Here is a 24,080-nt window from a genome sequence, read left to right on the forward strand (position 1 = left end):
ATTGTAGACATTGTGAGGTTCAGAGAACATAGAGAAGCATATTTTTTAAGTGAATCTTCTGAATCTTGCGTTTGAACAAGCTAAGCAGAGTATTCAGGAGCAGTATGCCTGAAACAGCAAAAGTGGGTGAAATTGCTGAAGAGAGCCCTAAAGGGCTTTTGTGGTGTTGAGAATGCTGGATAGAGGGGTTCTCCACACAGTTTGCTGTCTGTATTTGGATCACAGGTGGCACTTCTTTCTCTGCAAATAAACTGTGTCCTTTCTAGAAGTTATTTTGCAGAACTACTCGGACCTTTGCTGTCATATTCGGGTGATCCTGCCAAAGCTGCTGGGAAGACATGGTATATAACACTGGCTTGGGTTGTGCAACAGCTGGGTCACAGGCTCTGTGTCTGAGAAATGGAATGAAGCAAAGAACTTGCATGCCTAATGGTGTGCCTGAGGAGCTAGACCCACACAGAACCTGGGTGCAGCTCAAACATATGGAAACATATAGACCAAACTACAGTCTGATGAGTAGCTGTAGAAAATGAGCCTGCCCCAGGCCACGGGGGAATGTATGTAGAAACCCATGTGGATATGCCATTAATGTCATTGCAGGCAGTTGCCTCACATCAGGCAAAATAAGACAGAGATACACTCAATCATATTTCATGGTTGATTTTTCTCACACATTAAGAAGAAAAAAATCCATAAAATCATTGGTTAAAGCATCTTCAAAAGCTTTAACTGAAAACCACCTTGGCCTGTCTGCTAACAACACTGTTCTTGTCAAATGTAACTGTTCTGAAGTACGGTATCTCCTGGATCACATGGAGATAAATTTGCATGAGTCATTAGCTATATATCTGGACAGTAAGAGTGGGTTTCATCATACTGATGTAGATGTCTAATACGTAGGATGCAGGCATTTACATCTGAGCTAATCATCTAATCTCCCTTTATAGTCAACAAAGAGAACAGGCACACCCAGAGTATGATTCATCCCATCTAAAATAGGTCAGATGAATTGTAGCCTCGAAGTGTCTTGTTTTTCCTCATTGACTATAACAGCAGTCTAGGGTGAGTTGCTGGGCTGTCAATGCCTACATCAGAAGTGTGGCTGCTTGAAACCCTTCACCACAAGATGAATCATGAGAGCTCTGTATCGTTGTTCTTTACTGTGTTTATTTGTTCATTCATAGTAATGTTTAACCACAGGAGTGTAAAGTGACACTGCATTAAATCTAACTGCTACACGTATCATCTAAATCAGGGTATGAAAGCACTAGTAGTATTATTCTTGCTATAATTAATTTGAATAGACCTCACATATACACACTATATATAAACTGTTGACTAATATTGCTGTTTTCTAACAGCTTAGCTCATTGCTCCCTGCACATCGAGTCTGATTTACCATAGTGAAGTACATCTTTGTGCTTACTGATTAGCATGACATTTTGGACAACACAAACATCAATTGGCCACTCTTTGCCTCAGTGTTTCTGAACTCTGCATATTAGATTAAATAAATATGTTAAATTAGTAGAAGAACTTTTGTATTTCAGGAGAGCACTGGGCTGATAGTAAGGAATCACAGAGGTGAATGGAAGCATATTGGACAGTCTGGTATTTGACACCAGAGTAAATTGTACAAAGCAGTGACTGACAGCAGAGCTCTAGTAATACAGAAAATTTTCAAAAGATACACACTGAAAATTTTCCAGAGCTCATGTTTTAACCATAAAGTCACATAGATAGTTTGATACAATATACTAGGGCTACTGGCTATGAATTATGAGTGAACTTTGCTAATCACCACAGAATTCTAATTGCCCAACCATTGCTTACCTGCTGTCATTTTATAGTATTTGAGAAGATCGCTAAATATAATAAAGTGTCCCATGTACGTTTTGGGAAATATGATAAAAAGTTGACAGAATAACATTAAGAATTCTGGAATGTATTCTTCTGAGCTTAAAGAAATAACTAAACCTGAAAGAAAGTATTGGAGGAATGAAAAACTACTGACGATTATAAGGACCTGTTATGTCAATGCAAATTCTTCACCTTCAGCCTGATTAAAGGTCTTTAAGCATGACAGAACAGAGACTGAAAATTGCCAGGATTAATATTCTGTAATGTCATGGTGAAGCTAGTGAATATTTTAGAGACTTGCTGAGTATCCTTGCTGCAGTTTGTAGTGACGTTCCACCTCTTTGAGGTACCAAAGGCTGGTGTTTATGCAGCACAATTTACTGTTCCTAGTAACCGGCACACTAATGCAGTCTCCAGAATTAACAGGAATGAGGCATAGGAAAACCTCAAGAAGACGAGAAACCTGTTCTCTAATATCTTGTTAATAAACAAGTGTTCATCATATTTTGACTTTGGGAGCAACCCAACAGCATGATTCTAAAGTAGTTATCAGAGTACAGAAATGCTATGTTTCTGAGTAATTGCCATTTAAACTAGTATTACACAGCATTGTAGCTACTATTTAACTGCCTAGTAGTCTCTTAAGTCAGAGGACAATATATGTATGTTAAGGACTGCAAATCAACTCACAGACCTAGCACAAGAAAGGAAGGTTGGACACTGGTAGATATACAACAGTTTTCACATTTTACAGTACAAAGAATGCACGTACATTCTTTTTAAAGAGTGACTCTGGTATTAAATGAAACATGTTTAGCATGCTAAAATAATTTTCTACATTTTTCCTAATATTTTTCAACCTTTCTGACTAAACTGAAACAAACATAAACCCTGCTAAAAATCCACCAGTGTGAAACCCCAGACTGGACAACTTTCACAGAATGCTGGAGCATGATCTATCCAATTTTAAGAGGAAAGAGAAAGAGCACCAAGTTCAGACCAGCCAGGATTCTTTCTGTGGATTCATAATTTGCTTTTGAGTTGTAAAAGCTGAATTTCACAGTATTGGAAATAGTGTTTACTCTTCAAAACATCCAGCAAATGAAAGAAATCAGTCTACATTGTGCATTGCTAGCTATTTGAACAAAAATTAGTAAGTGAAAACAATATATGACAGAAAAAAGTGATAGCTAAGATCACCTCTTTTTTCAACCGCATTATGCTATATGGCTATGTATACATGATTCACCATTTAGTATAGCCTGTGAATGTTCTGCTTGTATCATAGTGTGGTATCTTGCTAGTTCTGTGTTCTAGTGATTCCTCTCTTTCTTAGCGTTTGTATAGTAACCTCCTGCTTGTGTCCTACTAACAATGGAAATGAAACTTCATTCAAATCAAAATGCAGAAAGAACACTTGAAATGAGATTTTTTCTGAGAGTCATGCTTTTCTTTTGATGAGTGCACTTGATAAAATGCATTCCACCCACCCACACACACCCCCGCTTTCTCTGTGTTTCACTGATAATGTGACCCACCACACTGAAACAGTATTATTTCCTGAAAGGCCGTAGGCAAGCATGATGATGAGAAGACAAAAAGGGAAGTAAATGTTAAACAGAATGAGAGAGAAAGGAATTGTGCATATGTATGAGAAAATCAGGGGAAAAAAAAGGTTAAAAAAAGGTGTGGTTAGAGTTGGATGTAATAAGGGGGGAAATAAGCACATATTCCTTTTAAAGTGTATGCATCATAGAATACAGAGGAATAATTCTACCCACATCATTACTCAAAATTCCCACCAATTTCTGCGGGATATGAATGTAAGAAATTAAGATAGATTTCAATGACATTACCATGAGTTTAATGTTAGTATAAGGGAATTCATATTTCAGAAAATGTTTGAGAGTAGGCAAAACAATCCTTTTCAGAAGTTGTGTTTAAACAATATCTTTGCTTAAAGAAAGGACAAATTAGAAATAAAAAGTAGGGGTATTTTATTTACATAGAAATTAACTATATTCAACGTAATTCCAGGATTTTTTTTGGACATATGTCTATATAAATACACACACACACTCTTTTCATCGATTTGCACTTTGCACAAGTATGTAAGAAAATGGTATTTGAGAACAATTTCTTGATGATAACGTTTACAAGCAAAGCTAGTGAGGTTTGTAATCAAAGGATAACTGGGGACAAGAAAATTAGCCCAGCAAAGAACCAGTCTTTCTCAAACATATGACAATGCTCTAATTGACTTCAGCAGGGGTGGCTTCTCTGCTATATGCTTTTTTTTTTCATTGTAACTATGAAATTTTCCTCATTGCCAGTCATATCACTTCTTTGAGCAAGCACTTAGTTTTAGCTGGAACTCACCTTGAGTGAACCGTCAGCAAAAAGCCTATGCATCACTTAACTTCTTGTGCACTGATAAATTTAACTTCTTAACCTGTCCTAAAGCAATTTTTTGTTCATGTCTCCCGTTCAGAGTTATTAATCGAAGGAAATACAGCCTATTACATGAGGTCGTATTTTATACACTCATGTTTATACATTTGTAGTCTGTTCAAAATCTTCTGTTTTGTACCAACTGTTATATTTAGTTCCTGACAAAGCATCAGCTGGTAACAAACAGCTTTGGCCCTGAACACATGCCTCGTTTTCATTCTGTAATTTTATCCCATGAAGCTCTTTATTTGTCTGTATTCTCTCTACTGTGAGCAGTATCCCACAAGTCATTGTCGAATTGAGCAAACTATGGGCCTAATTGTGACGAAAGAAGACTTTTATTGTTAACAGATATGATAGGTGAATAATAAATCAAAGCAAGAACTTGGGCAACCGCATTCATGTATTTTAGCATGTTGGATGAATTTGGAGGTGTGGAAAGTAGGAATGCTTTTGGGATTTTCTGCTTTTTCTTTACTCCCAGCCACTTCTTAATCACAAAGTTAAGTGATCTAGTATTGGCAAATGACAACCCAGTTTTCCTTACAAGACTACAGACTAAACACCTATGCCAGACTTTTCAACCAGAATATGAATTTATCATTTGTATTGTAACACTTGGCACTTTAGAAGTGATTAGTTGTCATTTAGAGTCTGGTCAATGTCCAGGGAAGTGTTTAGACCTGTACTTAACTCTTTTAGATTGATTAATGTACCTAAAGCTATTTATGTTTCCTCCTGGATCAGAACAGATTTCCCAGTCAATACAAATTTTTCATTGAATATCATTTAGTTCATGGACTACAGCGTGTGTGGGGTGATTCACAGAATTTTCAGGTGTAGTAATGAAACTTCTAAGCAACTGCAAGACAGCAACCTTTCTGTCATCAGTAGTACTGACCTTCTCCAAGTATAGCTGGTGAGAGGGAAAGACAGTCTGAAACTTACATGAACTGGCACTGGTAGACCCCAGTATGATTTAAAATACCTGAATAACTATCATGTATCACATGAATTTCAGAGGCCTTATCTGATTTATTACAGCAGGCAGTTGAAGCTTCTTCAGGATAAATCATCTAATTGATTTGTGCTGTCTGACATACCAGTTTGCACCAACTGATACTAATAACTGGGGAGTGTGAGTTAGTATTTAGCTAACTGCAAGGGTGGCAGATACAAAAGAAAAATTTCAAGATAAACGATTGGATAGTTTTGTTAGAAAATCACCATGACATTGTTACTGAGAACATTTGTCTGTTGCATCATATTTTATTTAATGCATTGCCATTCTTTTGCACTCCATTGAAATGGTTCTTGATAAAGAGTATACTTACCTCTTCTTAAACCTCGAAACCAGCCTCTTTGATATATTAGCTGCCATCAGTCATATTCTTTCTAATCTCATTTTTTCTTGGTTTCCATGACCTTATTATTTCCCAGATCTCATAACTTTCTGATCATCACTTCAGTAAGTGCTTTATAGGGATCTTTCTTGGTACGCCTCCACATCCCTTTTTGTTTGCAAATACAGCTTCAACTGCTGCCTCTGTATAGGCAGTTCACAAGCCTGCTTCATTAATCCAGACCTTTTCTTTCTCATCACACCAAGGTCTCTGTCTCTTAGATGATCCCTTTTGAATGATACTATGCCTCTCTACCAGCAGATAGTGTGGAGTGGAGAAAGAGGGGCAGAGCAGGAAAGCAAAAGAGGTGGTGCTGAAGACCTCAGTGTGTGCATTGTGCAGGGGGGTTGTTTCAGACTAGCTGTGATCTAGTAGCATGGACTGGATGCCCACTTACAGCTGAAGCACTGCTTGAGTTCCAAGACTGCCCTGTGATGCAAACTAGAGGAGCCCAGTAAGTGGAAACATCCTTCTGAAAGAAACACTGCATTCTTTCTGCCATGCTTCTTCTCATACTTTGAGCTGTCTTTTGGCAGAGGCTTATGAAAAACCTTGAGAATTGTTTGGGTGTTAATCTACTATTTCACAACCTACCATGCTGACCAGTTGCCTGCCTCTTTTAATTAAACTGTGAATTTTTGAGGTGTCATTTTCTCTTTTCCTAATACTGATGCATCTAGATAATAATTATTTTTTTATAAATGCAAATATATGATTATGATTTTATTCCTAATGCAGCTCATCTACTGTAATCTCTTTTTCCAGAAAACTTCTCATGTCTTTGTTGTATAAGACATCTGGTCGGTATAGCTCAGCTACAAGCCAAGGATTGTAAGAACAGTTTCAATTAGCATAATATCCCCAGTCACAAACAGTACAATCTTTGTCATTGGAAAGGACAATTATATAAGGTTGCTTCTAGCCACTGTAGTAATTTTGGAGTTGTGTGGTTGGGGGGAGCGTGTTTATTTCTTTTTTGTGCAGTTAAAGTGCAGAATTAAAATGCCTCAAATATTGTTCTATCATTTAGTACTATGCATTCATTTCATCACTAGGATACAGACCTGTATTTAGTAGGGTGGTGTAACTGGCCAGTAGTGGCTCTTGTAGCCATGGAAAAGATGTTAGAAGATGTGAGAATGATCACACAGTCCAGACAATAGCATTGCCAGGTTCAACTATACCATCAAATTTACAGGAAAAGCTGCAAGGTAGCATTAAATGACACAGGAGGAGAAAACCCTATATTTAAGATCTATTCTCCTGAAGACTGACCAGGATATGTATCTCTCAGTTCACTCCTGTGTGTAAGTCAGTGTGTCCCTTGCTTGACTATGAGGCCAGCCACTATTTCTTGTGCCCCTGTGTCCCCAGCAATAAAGGATTATTGGGCATCTCATGGGTTGGGGTTTTTATGTATGTATGTATCTTAGTAATAACTGTGTAAATTAGGAACTAGGGTTAAAGAGGAAAAATATGAGACTGAGGGTATGGGCACTGTTCAACTGGACCAGATTCTTGCTCAGCACTCAGTATGGCTACTCACTTAAGCCCTCTGGACTGCTTTCCAAGGATCTTTCCCTTGACAATACATAGGTGCTTAAGGAGGATTCAGGCCACCAAAGATATTATTCCACGTATTTCTGTGGGTCATACAGGTTCTGTGTGGCAGATCAGTTCTTTGGAGACCTGGGCAAGAAGAGCCTTACACATTTTCTCTTCTCTAGCAGATTTCCCATTCTTCCCTAGCAGACTTTACTTGAGTCTAGAAGACTTTCTTTATCAGTAGTTGATATTTAGACTTAGATTTATGAGAATAAAAGATGAAATATTTTTCTTAGGTGTTGTCATCCTGAGGGTGCTTACATAAGGACTCAGCTTCATTCTTTCAGACTCTCTGAAAGTAGGACTGTTCCTGTGCTACTTTCTCTTATGTAGAAAGTAAGAAATATTTTATGTCTGCTAATATGGATTAGCTGCTTTGAACCGGTAGCTTTGTCCCAAAGAATGCTTGCAACTATGACCGAACTTTGTGTGTGTGTTTTGTCTATGTGTACGTACGTGGTTCATCCATACTTCGGGATTTAGATCTCTGAACAGCAGTTGCGTAACTGAATCTGGTATAACACATGATTAATACAGTATGTGTTAGTAAAGCTGATTTTAAAGTTAAAATGACTATCAGCATGCCCCTTTTAGTCACTTATTAGTCACTATACTGATCTGTATTCCTTTTTTTTCCCCTCTCAGATGTTGCAAGAGCAATTGAGTTACTGGAGAAACTGCAAGAATCTGGAGAAGTACCAGTACACAAGCTACAGTCCCTAAAGAAGGTGCTGCAGAGTGAGTTTTGTACAGCTATCAGAGAGGTATGAAACTGAGATTTTTAGTTATCTCTCAGAGTAATATCCCTCTTCTGAAAAGTATATTTGCCTTTCAGTGCTGGAGAAGCAGGACTACCTTGTATAAAGGATAATGGATGTGAGATGTGTCTGTAGCTGCCTGCTACCGTGCAAAATGCTGAAGTTACTGAGAAGCAGACACAGAACAGTTGCGTCAGCAAGGCATCAAGCCTGAGGCAATTAGCCTTGCTAAGGAGAAAGGGTGATTAATTAGTACTTTAGTATTCTGCTCGTGCTGTTTCAGTCTGTGCTAACCTGTACAAGCACTGTGCTCAGATATGGGTACATGCCAGGTTGGGTCAGTGCAAGCTTAAATGCCTCTCCTCTGAACTCAGATGTGTGATAGGGTTGTGCTGATAAAATCAGAATGCTGTAAGAGACAAATGGTGCAAGCGCTGAAGTTAACTGAAGCCGACAGGAATCTTGCTGTTGAAGTCAGTGGTCAGGTCCCCAGTGGGCCTTGCTTGCTCCAGGAGTCAGAAGTCCTTGTCAGGTTCCTAAGAACTGTGATCATTACCCCACCAGCTGTGATCAGGGCCTTCCTAAGGTCTGCCCAATAGTAGGTAATGATTATTGTTTTCTTCTAGCCAAGCTAGAGAAGAAGCACCCCACTTCCTATGTGCATACAAGCAGTATCTTTAAAGCAGTTAAATTACAAATACTTCTGTTAGAAGTTTCTTAGATATAAAGCATGAGTTAATACAACACTGTGTCAGACTTACCTACTAAAGTGAGTGCTGTTAGCCTACCAGATAGAAGCAGCTCTAAATGCCCTAATGAAGGCAACATCTTTTCAGCAGAAAATCTGTAAGAACTTCTGTTTCAGTTTATCTGTCTACTGCCTGGAACTAATCCTCCCTCGCTGAAATCAATGGGGAATCTAATGTTCCCTTGATGGTAGCAGAATTGAACTCCCGATAACTAGGCAACAGCAGCGCATTGATTCAGTGGACTGCTGGGTGGCTGGAAGGAAGAAGGAGAGGAACAGACATTAGTTTAATAAGCAAAATGCAACACACTCTTTGTTTTATGGAATATATTCTTCAATGTGAGAAACAGAGAGGCTTCCACTTAATTAAATGACAGTTTTCAAGGCTTTTTAAAGGGAATAGTGTTCCTTGATAGTAAATAATGGCACTATGTACCCTGAAAAACTGATATTCTGACTAGTCCTTTCATTTAACCAACTAAATGCTTCTTTAATTGACCACAGAGCATTGAAAAGCTGTGGGGTTGGGTGGGTCTTTTTCAGATAGCAGAGCCTGGTAGTCCAGTTGCTAAAGGCAGCTTTTAATCTTTGCAGCAGCATCAGTGAAATCTTACTAAATTTATATTCATCTCTGGAAAATAATCATAGCAGAAACAAACACTAAGCTTCTTGAAATAGTTACAGGTCCTACCTTCCTAGGAAGTAGGAAAATGGCTTAGACAAATGCACTCTCAGTTCAGTGAACTGAAAGTAGATTTTGACAAAATCATCTCACTGGCACAGAAGGTCTTTATAGAGTGTTGTGTAAAGACAACCTGCACATGGCAGACTATCTAATTAATAGTCACTTTAAGAAACCTGAAGCTAGTTACACAAGAATTGAGTAATAATGAATGAACAGTTAGATCAGTTCTACCAACTTCATAAATGAAAACATTTATTTATTTTTAATATATTATAGTTATATAATATAACCTTTCTATCTAATATAGCACTACCAGAGAACAAAATTCTACACCACAAAAAAATTATTAATGCTATTCACCACTATGTATGTAAAATCTTTTCTTAGAAGAAATCTTCAAATATGAAAGGCCCAGTAACAAATTTGTTCATTTAGGGAGAGTGGGAGAATTGACATATATGTATTGCTAGTACTGAAGGTTGTTCAACATGTGGCTCATCTTTTCAGTTACTTACAAAGCCCTTGGCAACTATTTAGACTGTAACTTATTTTCCTCCACCAGTTGAGAAGTTGTTGGAAAAATGCAAAAAATATTTTTTTCCGTTTAAAAAAAAAAAAACCAAACTAATAAGAAAAGCACAGAATATTTTGATCAGGTTATATTGTTAGACATCTCCAAGCACTGCAGCAGGGGCTTGGAGGATATCTGAACTGGATCGTGCTGTTAATTAGGGATTGCCCTCCTTGCATGTCCTTCATGTACACTGGAGTTCATGAGAGACTGATAATTACATTATTGAACAGCACAGTTTTTTCTGAGCGTATTTGAGCTTGAGATAGCTGAGCATAGACAGAAATCTCCCTGCAAATGCTCCCTCCCATTGTTTATCTTCTCTTATCCTGATTGCAAGAAGTGAGAGTGTGGCAACTAGCTTTTAATTCCCTCTATTAGCACCTACATAGACTAGAGGAGAAAAGTCGTTGACCTTACAAGAGAAGGAATGACAGTGATTTGGAAGTAATGAGAAAAGTGGGAGTTGTTTGGAACACAAGAGCTTGGCAAACACAGTGAAGCAGACCATGTGTGAACAGTAGGTAGGAGTAATCGAAATGGGATGAGGAACAGTGGCAGGCTTTGTATTAGTATGCAAATTCTGGAAAAGGCTGATTATTACATGTATGCAGAGATTCAGATCTGCAGTGAGGTGTGTTCATTGTATAATGCAAGATCTGAGCCTAACTTTCTTCATCAGAAAATCTAGTAAAAGAGATTAAGGCTGACACCTATAGTCCTGTAAACTGCAGTCTAAGAAATTATGGACACTTAACTATCCATTGAGTTTGATTGTTAAAATATGTCCCAGAAAAACTCCGTGCTGGGCTGAGTGCAGGTGAAGGAATCAAAGGTAAAATGTAATCCACACAGTATTGATTGAATGTGATTTGTCCCCTCTACAAGGAGGAATTCTTTAACTACAGAAGCAGGAGGTCACCTTTATGATCAATTAGCGTTTAAAAGTATAAGATATTTTATTAGATGACATACACTCCAATCTAATGTATAGGAATCTATTAAATGACTGTAATGAATTGTATTTATGGGAACTTATTTAGTAAATCAACCCGCCAGTTCAAATCCCCATACTAATATCCCATAGAAATTAAATCTTTTTAAAGTGACTGAGTGAATGAAATTTAAATAGAAGTACTTTGGCATTTTTCTAGGATGCTATGTCAGGAAATGGTGATTAATGTTTCTCACTTAGCTAAATATAAGTACCACCAACTGAAATGTTCTGTCTGGCAGTAGGCAAGAATACATATTAGCTCTGGAAATAATGGAAATAATTGAAGTATGTAATGGCTCAGTATTTCCTTTTCACCTGAAGACCCCTAGACCGGAAAACAAGTTAACTGAAGTCTGGTCACATTAAAATTGAGTTTTGAAAAAAAAATTAATTGTGTTTTAAAATTACTTGTTTCAAAAGCTCCATAACTACATGAAGATTATTGAGCTTTCTATAGCCTTGTCACCTGACAAAAGATTCAGGAATCTTGTCCATTATACCATTAAGTCCTTTCCCCTTCCATATTTTCCTGCTGTTTATTCAAAGCTGTTGCTATGTTATAGTCTTCTGAAATCAGGGGGTTACGGGAATAGATGAAGGGAAAGGCTGTGAAAGTGAATGCATAATGAACTACTGAGAAGGTATATTCATGAGCAACATAAAACTAGGCAACCTGAATTGATAAAGTGACTTTAATTGTTGTAAATCAGTAAAAAGAAAGTCGATAAGATGAACTTCTGGTCTGACAAGAAACCTTAAAGAACTGTAGGCACAGAAGATAGAATAAACAGTTGAGCAAAAGCCAGTGAATAATCAACAAGAAAATGTGGCATGCCTTAGCAGATTATGGGAATTTCATTTACCGTTGACATCTGGTAATCGGTACTGAAACTCCAGGAGAGTAACAATACAGCTTGATAACCCTTGCATCTCCTGATGAGTGAAAGTTTTCTTTCAGGTTGATTCTCAAGTTTCTATTCCTTTACATTAAATACATAAAATTCAGGTGTATCTCACTTTTCTCCCAGCCTTCCTTTGCTACTCTGTTTTCCATTTCAGGATTAAATCTAATGTTTTTCTGTGTGGATATTATTTAAAAGAAAATCTGACTGGTAAATAAATATGGTGAAACATTGATCAATACCAAAAGTAATTAGATCAGAAATTCTTTATAAAAATGTGGTGTGGCAACCAGACACACAAAAATAATCACTATTTCAGTCTGTTATCTTATGACTCCCACCAAAATACCAGGTCATCACAGAAGAGCCCTTTTGCAGGACTGGGTCACTGACAATCGTTTCTTAAAAGGAGGAGTAGTCAACACAAAATACTGTTGTGTGTTTTGTATGAAATTAGTCTGTGGAACAGCATGCTGTCTTTGAAAATAGTTCAGTTTCTACTCTCAGTAGTTGAAAGCTTTTAAACTTACTATAGAATAGTCTTGTGGACAGAGTATCCTGAACATTTAGAGACCACTAGTGACTTACAGGCAAAAAAACAGCAGTGGCAGAACAGTTACCCATTTCTGATTAGGTCTGGATGCCCCCCAGATACTTTAGGGATGTATTTGATTATATTCTATAATATTAAAACATAGTTTCACTATATGCTAGGTAGGATAGTTCAACAAGCCTAGTCGGTATACTGGAATGATTCCCTTTAATTAATAATTTTCATTTTCGTGCCTTAGCAAACTGAACACCTGGAATCCCAATGCTACTGATATGCAATGTGTTATTATCTGGTCATTTCCTAAAGCTACCTACCTGTACTTTTCATGATTAACCCTGATATATGTCTTTGCAAATATTAAGGAACCAGAGGAAGGCTGCTGGGTGGTGAAAGCTGTGTCTGGTGTTACTGTGTTCATTACTTTACTGTGATGCAGTGTGTGACAGCAGGAGGCTGGCTGGAACCCTTAGCTATTCATTGCAGAAGGCCCAGTACAGTGGCATACTCCATTTTAACAGGCTGTACTAAATATAACGATCTGGGTATTAGCTGGAATGGGTAAAACTTCTCAGTAATTCTTTTATTAAAATTATTCATTTAAGATTTTAATGTAGGAGTCATTTAAAGTCCTGGTTTCATCATGTTTCAAAAATCTCAAGATTTGTTTGCTCAGTTGGCAAGGCAGTGCTGTTCCTCTGCCTCCCAGACCTAGCCTCTGAAAGTGAGTTCCACTGTTTTCTCCCTGATGAATCACATTCCCTGTAAAAACAGAGGTTCACCAGGCCAAATTGTCTTGGTTGGCACTGAGTGCAGCCCCCGAGTTCAAATCCTGCCCTGTGTTACTCTTTCTTATCACTGGGAGCTGAATATTTGTTAAAGGAGGAGAAACACAATTCCAGTCAGTGTCTCATCTCCACGGGGTGAGCCCAGCTTTTGAAGTTTTTAAATTATATAATGCAACTTTGGGGAAAAAAAAAAATGTATCAAGAAGACTTACTGCTATAATGCACAGCATTGTGATTAAGGCTCAGTAGGAAGCCTGACATCTAAAGTCCTCTACTGTCACATTTACCCATGCAAACAGAGGTGTCAGTCAGGATTAAGCAAAAGTGGTATGTAGGACTTCCTAATAAGGCAATTAGTAAACAAAAGGCCAATAGGACAACTCATAGGAGTAACCAGCGAGATTTATCAGCTCAGATTTGTAACTCAGGTCATAAAAGCAGTATGGTTATATTAGCATGATGCCCTATTAGACTGACTGGGAAGCAAAGTTCTCTTTAGGCTAATCTGATACCTTGTTATGCCTTGCTTTGGTCTTCCAGATAGTTTATTCACAATTACAGCACCATTCATTTAGCAGTAGCACTCATGCAGTAGCAAATACGGAACTGTGCAAATTGACCAAATTAATTCAGATTTTCACATGCTTATGCATGGATTGATTTCTAACTTTTCAATAAAATTTGCATTCCTGAATGCTAATTGTAAAGTTTCAGCATTTTATCTTTTTTTAGATACTGAGGTATATTATTATGTCAGCTGAACCAGTCCAACTCATCTGAATTCTGGGGCTGTGTAGCACTTGCAAGAATCTTTTGCTGTACCTTTTCCATTACCATTGTCCCAGCAATGAAAAGCCACATAAAATAATGATTAAAATTGAGTAAATGAGTACTTCCATCACTGTTTGAAAAGAGAATTGCTTAGCTTCCTTCAGAGATGCTGGTATATCAAAGTAGTAATGTTTTCATGTTTTACGGAGTTTTGCTTTCCCTCTCCTGGTTACAAGTACTGTATCTATAGTGATGAGTTGAGAGAAGGATTTGTAATGCGTGTAAATTAGGGCAGAAAAAACCCCAAATTTCAAAAGACGGGCTTCCTGCTTTTTGTCTTGCCACCCTGAGGTATTAGGCATTGAGAAAGTTCAACAGAAAAGCTTAAGTTAGCAGTAAACACAGAAAATATTTTTTTTTACAAAATTATACTACTGTGTTAAAATATGTGCTATATTTTAGGGTGAATGTAGCCAGAAATTACGCGAATTTTGAAAAACAACGGAGTTTCATTTACCACTTTACCATAAGCGATTGAAGCATTACTCTGTTGCTTGCAAGCCCTGGATGGCATGAATGAGAACTTTTGGAATTATTACCTTGTCACTCAGCAGATGGCCTTCATTAATGGCAATTATATGAATTTACCAAGCTGCCCAAGCATTATCTGAGAGAAGGCATTATTAAGTCTCTGTGCAATTACTAAGTTCCTATGACTTCCATGACTTCACTGCAGGATATTTAAAACAGCTGCTGTTGTCACTTCTTTTAGCTGCCTACAGCTAAATACATCAATTTCACAGATGTACTACCCCACAATCTGGGGCTAAACTGTATCACTGGTCTTTAATCAGTGCTTTCGCCCATTGGTTTTGATTAAAGATCAATTTTCAGAGTTGACTATTGTAGCCATGTATCTACACACATATATCTACACACATTTGTGCTCTGCTTGTGTAGTTGTGCCTTTCACAAAAGATAAATATTTTAGTGCTACAAGAGTCCTGCAATGTATAGAATCAAAGCAATGACTCATTCATGTTACAGTTTATTCAGATAGCTATACCATATTTACTAAAACTCTCTGATGAGTGGTGCTCAGGTGATGTGCTTAGTTCTGCACACAGGTGCAGTTGCATCTACTGCAGAAAGTGACTCCAGTGGAACGTTGGTTGTGCATGTCAGCATCTTTCTTGTTTTCCTCACATTATCATTTTAGTTTATTGTTGCAGTATCATATTTGATTACATAAAACTCTTAAGAATAAACAGAGTAGCCTCTGCTGCAGTTTATCTCAAGCCTGCTTCTTCCTCTTGAGAGAAATCAGCTGCAAGGTGAACTACTGAGGAATATTTATGCTGACAGGTTGTTGGAAGCCACTGCACCACTGTTTCTGCCTTGGTTAAGCCTCAGTATCCCCCTGCTTCTGCTTAACTGATGTCACTGATGAGACTTGAGAAATGCTGCTCAGTCTCCATTTTTTAATTGTGCCTTCAGAAAAAAAAAGGAAATTGTAAAACTGTTTTAAAACTCCATTTTAGCTACATTTTTTGTTGGTATTTAAAAAAAGAAACATCAGCAGTTTCCTTTCTTCTCCCTGACTTCTCAGCTTAATAGGAACACTTGAGATGAATTTGCATGACGGGCTCAGGTTATGTCATGTTTCATCCAGGTGCTGATTTTGGCAAGGTTTAGCCAAATCTGCTAAAGTTTGGAGTATGGCTGTGGTACAGGGCAGCCCCAACAGGCTATACAGACTTACTAATAAAGTGGAGGAAATTAATGTTTATTAATGCTTGGCATACTTTTGAACTTAAAAGTAAATGGCAGTGAGGTCTGAGAGAGAGAGTTTTAAATTGTAAGTTATGAATTCCAAGTGGTCTTATGGGAATTAACTAATCACATGTTGCTATTTCTTTTGATCCTGGTATATTGCAGTTGAAGCAGCAAAAGAGACACTTAGGACAGTATTTTGCTAAGGTTTAGTGACTGCAAAGCATACAATTTCTGAGACACCTACAACTGTCCTCAATGCAGGATCATAGTTACCATTGATTTAGAGCAAAGTACTGAACAGTGTGTAAGGGACATGAAATAAACTAAATGACCAAGTCATATTTTTATTGTTCCTCATATGGGTAATGTTTATTTGCAAATAAAACTCTATTTTTCATTATTCTTAAGGAGGTGCCAAGCAATTTCCTATTGACGTTACAGTGTCAGAGTGATGTTTCCAGACAGAATCAACATTGGAGGGAAAAAGAGGGGGTGCACAGAGGTCTTGTGTGTCCTAACAACACCACCAGGAGTATTTCAACTGACTCATCCAATATGTGCAGAGGATGCGACAGCATGCATTTCCTGGTACATCTGCTATGTTCTTCTGCTTGCACAGAAGGGAAGAGAGAGATTCTGGCCCCAGCCTGTAACCCCTGTTGGGTTGTTTCTTGGACAGGCGCAGGCTCATATGGCAAGAACTCAGGGACCAAAACTTAATTCAACACACATACTGTCACAGCAGAGTGAGCACCGCCCTTATACACACAAAAAATGAAAAAATGCTGGAGCAAGTAATATTATGGCATTTTAGCTGGACCCTCCATAAAGTATTCCACCCTAAATTAAAATATTATACCCTCACAGTGATTATACTTCATTTATTTTTAACGTTTCAGGCCTGTGCTGGTTTTTTCCTACTGCCTAAGGACAGCTTAATAATGCATCAAGATTTGGATTGGTTTTTTCACTTTGGTAAAATTGACCTAATTTCCTCCATAACCCCTGTCCCCAGAGAAGGAAACTTTTAAATAAGATATCTTCTATGAAAATGTAAAAGCCAACGTTCATAATATTTCTTCCACATGTGAAATTAAAACTGTCTTATCTCCTCAGGTTGTTAAACAAGACTGAGTTTTGCTTACAGGTTTGAGATTTTTAGTGGGTTAGAATCCCTACTGCATGTGGCAACATCCATGCAGTGTTACTTCATGGAAAGGGATTGTTATGACAATTGTGAAAATGATACAGATGTTTAGTTTTGAAAATAGACACCAACAGTTTTCCTAATCCAAACATGTAACTGCTTACAGGCTAGTGAAAGCTTATTATGTAAAAATATTCAGAATGCCAGCAACCTTGAATGACCACATTCTGTCAGATATAAATAGCTCATTAATACAGACTAGTTGTCACAAAGCAGCTTTTTGTACTAGTTGTCCAAATTCGGTAGCTGTAGGAAATAACTTATGTAATACAGTCTTTTTGGTACTTCCAGTAAGCCCAATAAAGTATCACATGCCTTCCCCTCAGAGGTACTCTTCAACCATTTCAACCTCACCATACTCACAGGCATCCACTGACTTGTCCTTTTGACGCTGACAAGAGAAGACCTTTTGTCAGTTTGCTCTCAGAGACATAATGAAGATGTTGTACAGTATTCGGGGCAGATGTAGTAGGAGTCTACTATAGGCCATCCAACCAGGACAGAGAGGTGGATAAAATATTCTATAGGCATTTAGGAGAAGTCTCATGATCACTTGCCCTTGTTCTTATGGGAGACTTCAACTTCCCAGACATCTACTGGAAATACAACACAGCAGAGTGGGACCAGTCCTGGAGATCCCTGGAATGTGTGGGAGATAGCTTCCTGATGCAGCTGGTGAGTGAACCGACCAGAGAAGGTGCCCTGCTGGATCTCCTCTTTGTGAACAGAGAAGGACTGGTGGGTGATGTGGCAGTTGGAGGATGACTAGGGCACAGCGATCATGAAATAATAGAGTTCTCTACTCTTAGAGAGGCCAGGAGAGGGCTAAGCAGAACTGCCATCCTGGACTTCCAAAGGGCTGACTTTGTCTAGTTTAGGCATCAGCTTGACAGGATCCCTTGGGAGACGATCCTGAAGGGTATAGTGGTCCCGGAAGGCTGGGCACTTTTTAAGAAGGAAGTCTTAATGGCACAGGAACAGGCTGTCCCCATGTGCTGTAAGAGAAGCTGGCGACAGAGAAGACCACCCTGGCTGAACAGGGACCTCTGGCTGCAACTCGGGGACAAAAGGAGAGTTTACAGCCTTTGGAAGAAGGGGCTAGCAACTCAGAATGGTTACAGAGATGCTGTGAGACTATCCAGGGTGGAAATCGGGTCTAAATCCCAGCTAGAAATTGGCTTCAGCAATCAAGGACAAAAAGAAATATTTCTATGTCAACAGAAAAAGAAAGACCAGGCAGAGCCTCCATCCCCTGCTAGATGCAGGAGGAAACATGGTAACAAGTGATGATGAGAAGGCTGAGGTGCTTAATGCCTTCTTTGCCTCAGTCTTTAATAAGAAGACCAGTTGTACTGAGGGAATCCAGCCTCCTCAGCCAGAAGACAGAGACTGGGAGAACGACCCCCCGGCATTCCAGAAGGAGACAGTCAGTGACCTGCTGCATCACACAGACACACACAAGTCTATGGGACCAGATGGGATACACCTGAGGGTGCTGAAGTAGCTGGCTGGGGTGCTCGCCAAGCCGCTTTCCATCATTTACCAGCAGTCCTGGCTGACCGGGGAGGTCCTGACAGATTGGAAATTGGCCAATGTGACGCCCATCTAGAAGAAGGGTCGGAAGGGTGATCTGGGAAAGTACAGGCCTGTCAGCTTGACTTTGGTGCCTGGGAAGCTGATGGAGCAGCTCATCCGGAGTACCATCACACAACACATGTGGGACAACCAGATGCTCAGGCCCAGTCAGCATGGGTTTATGAAAGGCAGGTCCTGCCTGACAAACCTGATCTCCTTCTATGACAGGGTGACCTGCTTATTGGATGAGGGAAAGGCTGTGGATGTTGTCTACCTTGACTTCAGTAAGGCCTTTGACACTGTTTCCCACCGCATTCTCCCAGCGAAAGTGGCTGCTCATTCTTAGATGGGCACACGCTTTGCTGGGTAACAAACTGGCTGGATGGCCGGGCCCAAAGAGTTGTGGTGAACGGAGTTAAATCCAGTTGGCGGCCGGTCACGAGTGGTGTCCCCCAGGGCTCGGTTTTGGGGCCTCTCCTGTTTAACATCTTTATTGATGATCTAGACAAGGGGATCGAGTGCACCCTCAGTCAGTTTGCAGATGACCCCCAAGTTGGGTGGGAGTGTTGATCTGCTCGAGGGTAGGGAGGCTCTGCAGAGAGACCTGGACAGGCTGGAGCCATGGGCTGAGGCCAACTGGAGGAGTTTCAATAAGGCCAAATGCCGGGGGCTGCCCTTGGGCCACAACAACCCCCAGCAGCGCTACAGGCCTGGGGAGGAGTGGCTGGAGAGCTGCCAGTCAGAGAGGGACCTGGGGATGTTGATTGACAGCTGGCTGAACAGGAGCCAGCAGTGTGCCCAGGTGGCCAAGAAGGCCAATGGCATCCTGGCTTGTGTCAGCAATAGCGTGGCCAGCAGGGACAGGGAAGGGATCTTACCCCTGTACTCAGCACTGGTGAGGCCGCACCTCGATTCCTGTGTTCAGTTTTGGGCCTCTCACTACAAAAAGGACATTGAATGACTCGAGCGTGTCCAGAGAAGGGCAACGAAGCTGGTGCAGGGTCTGGAGCACAGGTCGTACGAGGAGCGGCTGAGGGAACTGGGGGTGTTTAGTCTGGAGAAGAGGAGGCTGAGGGGAGACCTCATCATCCTCTACAGCTACCTGAAAGGAGGTTGCAGAGAGCTGGGGATGAGTCTCTTTAACCAAGTAACAAGTGATAGGACAAGAGGGAATGGCCTCAAGTTGTATCATGGAAGGTTTAGACTAGATATTAGGAAGCATTTCTTACTAGGTTAATGGTTGGACTAGGTGATTTTCAAGGTCTTTTCCAACCTAGATGATTCTGTGATGGGTTTGCGGGATTTTTTTGTAGAAAAGCAAATGCTGCTTGAAATCTTAGCAAATTTATCATAAAGTGTACATATATCTAAAATGAGACAAAGATCTACGAATACTTCCAGTGGAGAAGAAATAAAAATTACCAAAAGAAATGAAAAAGACCAAATTACATCCAACAGTTGTAACTTGAAATTGGGCATATTTAGATTATAAATAATTCATTTTTAATGGAAATGCTGTTCAGCAGTTGACCAACTTTCTAAACAAGCTGGAGGCTTGAAATTCACAGACCTTTCTAAAGACTCTAGTTCAAGCAAAAAATATGATTGCTGCACAAATTACTAGATAAGGTTCCATGTTGGAACATGGTGTGCAAGAGGTTAAGGTGACCAGAGTCCCTCCTGATCATTGCAGTATTTAAAATATTCTTGCCCACTGATGTGGTAGAAGTATGATCTGAAGTACAGCTCTGGGGTAGTCTGTCCAGGCGTATAAACCAACGTATCTCCCCCCCCAGACATGAATGTATTGGATTAAGAATGGAAAATAGAGAGAAGAGTTTGTGAGGAAGGAAAAAATGCCAGACAGTATGTGAAAAGGTAAAAACAAATGATGAAATGATGAAAACAAACTAGAGGGGGAAAAAAAGACACGGCTGGTTTGTGCTGCAGATGGAAGTTTGCATTTAGAAACAAGACATTCACAGACATTGCAGCGGAGGTCAGCAGCTCTGCAGTGCACCTTTGCACTGTAACTTCTCCCTGTCAGAAGAGCAGGCATCCTTTTGCCCCAAGGACTGGGCCACACACCCCAAATGAGATGATTTGTGGGTCTCACCTCCTTAAGTCAGAAGAAGGCTGAAGGTATGAGAATTGGCTGCAGATTTTGGGAAGAGGGGAGGAGAGGGGCCAGCAGCTATGTTGACTAAAGTACATACTCACAGACATGAGCTCTTCTCACCATGGTAAAAGACATTGAAATATTCCTTTCCACTTGACGTCTTCGAAGGGAGAAATATTTGCTTCATCATTTCCAACATATGAAGGCAATTAGGAAGATGGATTCAGCATAGTTGATGGCAGAAGCATCATACTGAGGTGTATGTAAATAATAATTTCTCTTTTATAGCTTAGCCTCAATTCTGCAAGGATGCACACATATATACTGTTCAATTGACATAAGTGCAATGAAACTAATTATGTCGTCCTTGCACTGGTTATTCTCACGCTACCTCTCCCCCTTTGTACTGTCTGTCAGGCTCCTGTCTTCTTTTCTTCCCTGAAAGACTTCTTCCAAAAATAGACCCAGTTCTCTTCTACACTGAAGCAATAAAAACTATGGCAGACAAGCTAAATAAACTAAACCCAGATGATGCCAGTATATGTGTTAAACATCATTATCAATCTCTTTGGAGGTTGCTTCTTCATTCCACCCTTTAACTGCTTAGCTATGGCACTTACTTAGGTTGTGACTTGTTGAAGGAAGAGTTTTATGTCTTTCTATATATTATCATACTGCAGGCATTGTGGAAACACAGCTGATTACTACTTCTTACATATGTTGTCTCATATGCTAAGAAACCCCCAATATTTTCAAAAAGGCTACTTCCTCACTTATAAATCTTAGAAAAGTGTATCTGGGCCTGCTGCTTCACAGGTCTAAGTTGCAATGTAATCTCTCTTGGGTTTTGTTTGTGGGTTTCTTCTGGGCCACTTGTTCATTGTTATAAAATAATTTCTATCTTACACCTCTTCCCTTCTGATGTTTAGACTGACTTGAGCTAACATCTGTTGAGCATCATTATTGTAGGTACAGCTGCACTTAGAAATACATAATATTTCATCAGGGGAGGAAACACTGAATACCTCTTACAGAAGGTAATGGAACAAAATCTGTTTAATTTAATTGTAACTTCTAGAATTCAGCAGAAAAGATGCTGTATCATTCAGGTTGTAAACAGAATTCTGCTTCTAGCTGCCTTTATAAAACAGGCCACTAAGTGCACTGCTATTCCTGGACCTTCTTCTGAAGCTTCACATTGACTTAAATAGGACAGCCCAGTACATGCTGCTTTGTTATGAGTCCATATGGAGTAATTTTTGTTAAGAAGCTAGCTCCTAAGTACCTGTAAGGCCATCCCCCTTCCCATGCTTCAGTAATGCTAAACCAGCTGCTTTGCCTCCCAGCTGAATGCGTGGGGATGAGGACCATCGTCATGACAATTATACCTGCTGCATCTGACTCGCTACAGCTCCTGCTGGGAGAAGTAATAAAATGTACATTTCTCTGTGCCAGCAAGAGCTGCCACAGTACAAGGAGGATTCGCTTCCAAGTTCAGATTTTCTAGTTGCAATTTTCCTCCCTCACTCTTTTTGTATTTTTTGAGTACAGTGGTCAATAACTTTAGGTTATGGTGTCTGAGGAGACTACCTGTAGAAGCTGAAAAAGTCTGAGATCTATATTTGTGCTTTCAGGAGTATTTCTTAATGAGAGTGTTGTATTCTCTGCACCACAGGAAAGAGAAAACAAAGCCAAGTACATCTAGCTCCACAGCACGAATGAGATCTGTGTAAACAAACCACTGTCTGCATCACACTTTTACCCAATGAACATTCAGCGTACAGACACTGACAATCTTGGTAGAAATCGCTATGGGGGAAAATTACCTGAAATATTACCTTTTACCTTACAGCTGCAGCTTTGTGTTTTGAAACACGGACGTTTCACCTGTAATTTAATCTCTATTATTAATGAATTGTGGAAATGCTTTTCACTAACACCAGACCATCAGACTGTGTATGGAGTCTATCAGCAAGTAGTATTACTACACACCCATGTACTCTTTTAGACACTCTAAAAAGAAATAGCTGAACATACAAAAATAGATAGGCAGCTCTTTTTCAAATTAGTAACATATATTAACTGTCTAGGTACTGTCCTGGGCAACCGGCTCTAGGTGGCCCTGCTTGAGCAAGGGGATTAGACGTAATGACCTCCAGAGATCCCTTCCATCCTCAACAAGTCTGTGATACTGTGATATGTTAAATGTCTTTCTTCAACTCATTCCTATTACACAGTGATGTCTTTTGAAAAGATTCATCTGCCATGGTCAACAAAGATCACTGTTTTAAAATACTTCTTTAGTAAATATCCTAAAAGAGCTTTTCAAATACTTACAATTAAATTCTCCACCTTTGCCTTCTGCACTGAGCAATATTTTGTCCAAATAAGAAAATCTACAGAAGGTCTGATAAGGACATCCTAAGGATAACATTGTTAGATTCAGGAGAATCGCTATATGTTAAAAATGTAATCAGATGTACAGATAATAGTAGGCACTGAAAGGAAGGATTTTACAAAACATTTCAATTACTTGTCATGTACAGTGGATTGAACAAGAAGCTGTATTCCAATCTGTGGGAATTTAAATGCCATCTTATTTAGTTTGAGAACAAAGAGATTTTCAGTTTATCTGTTCTGTGTACACAGAAGAGGCAGCAGAATGGATTCGTTGTGCATAAATCATGGTTAAGGTGGTGCTGAGAACAGCATAGATAAAGGCATTAGTGTGGCTAAAGGCAAACAATAGTTATTTATGGACTTCAGTGTGCTTTTTGTACATTGCTAGAACGAGCAATGATTAGATCTGAACCCTACAAAGAGTTTAAGGAGCTTGGTGGAACATGTACAGTTAATTTGGGTCTGGTTGTTAAACAGACTTAATAGCAAGGAAGTTGTGTAGGTTTATATTTTATTCCTCTTAAACTCAGATTACATTAAACGTTATGTAACAGTCAAACTGGAGAATTAGATTTACAAATGCCCCAAGCAGCTATTCAAGACTGGTTGCATCTGTTGCTTATAGAGAGTGAGATTTGACATACAAGACTTCTTTTCCTAAGAACTGTGCTATACATACTATGATCACTGATAACTCTTTGCAGAACACCATTTTAAATGTTATCATTGAGAATTTACAAATAAACCCAAGGATTATGTGGCATTATTGATCATATTTTTCACAAGTTTTGGGGTCAGTTGATTCTTTTTTAACATATTCGTTTAATCACACACTAGTGAGTTTGTTCTTTCACTAGTAGTAACCAGCATAATACTGGATATGATGAAGTCTACCAGCTAGATACTGGTAGGAT

General features: G+C 39.2%; 1 protein-coding gene across 3 annotated transcripts in view; it reads left to right on the plus strand.

The window, feature by feature from the left end:
* Window positions 1-24,080, plus strand: part of LIN7A (lin-7 homolog A, crumbs cell polarity complex component) — a 52,105-nt gene that overhangs the window by 11,489 nt on the left and 16,536 nt on the right. For all 3 annotated transcript variants that reach the window (XM_074902793.1, XM_074902795.1, XM_074902794.1), the window contains exon 2: window positions 7,965-8,083. In XM_074902793.1, the coding sequence (XP_074758894.1) occupies window positions 7,965-8,083 (119 nt within the window). The remainder of the gene's footprint in view (window positions 1-7,964; window positions 8,084-24,080) is intronic.

This window comes from Athene noctua, chromosome 3 (assembly GCF_965140245.1).
Source record: "Athene noctua chromosome 3, bAthNoc1.hap1.1, whole genome shotgun sequence".
Lineage (NCBI taxonomy): Eukaryota > Metazoa > Chordata > Aves > Strigiformes > Strigidae > Athene > Athene noctua.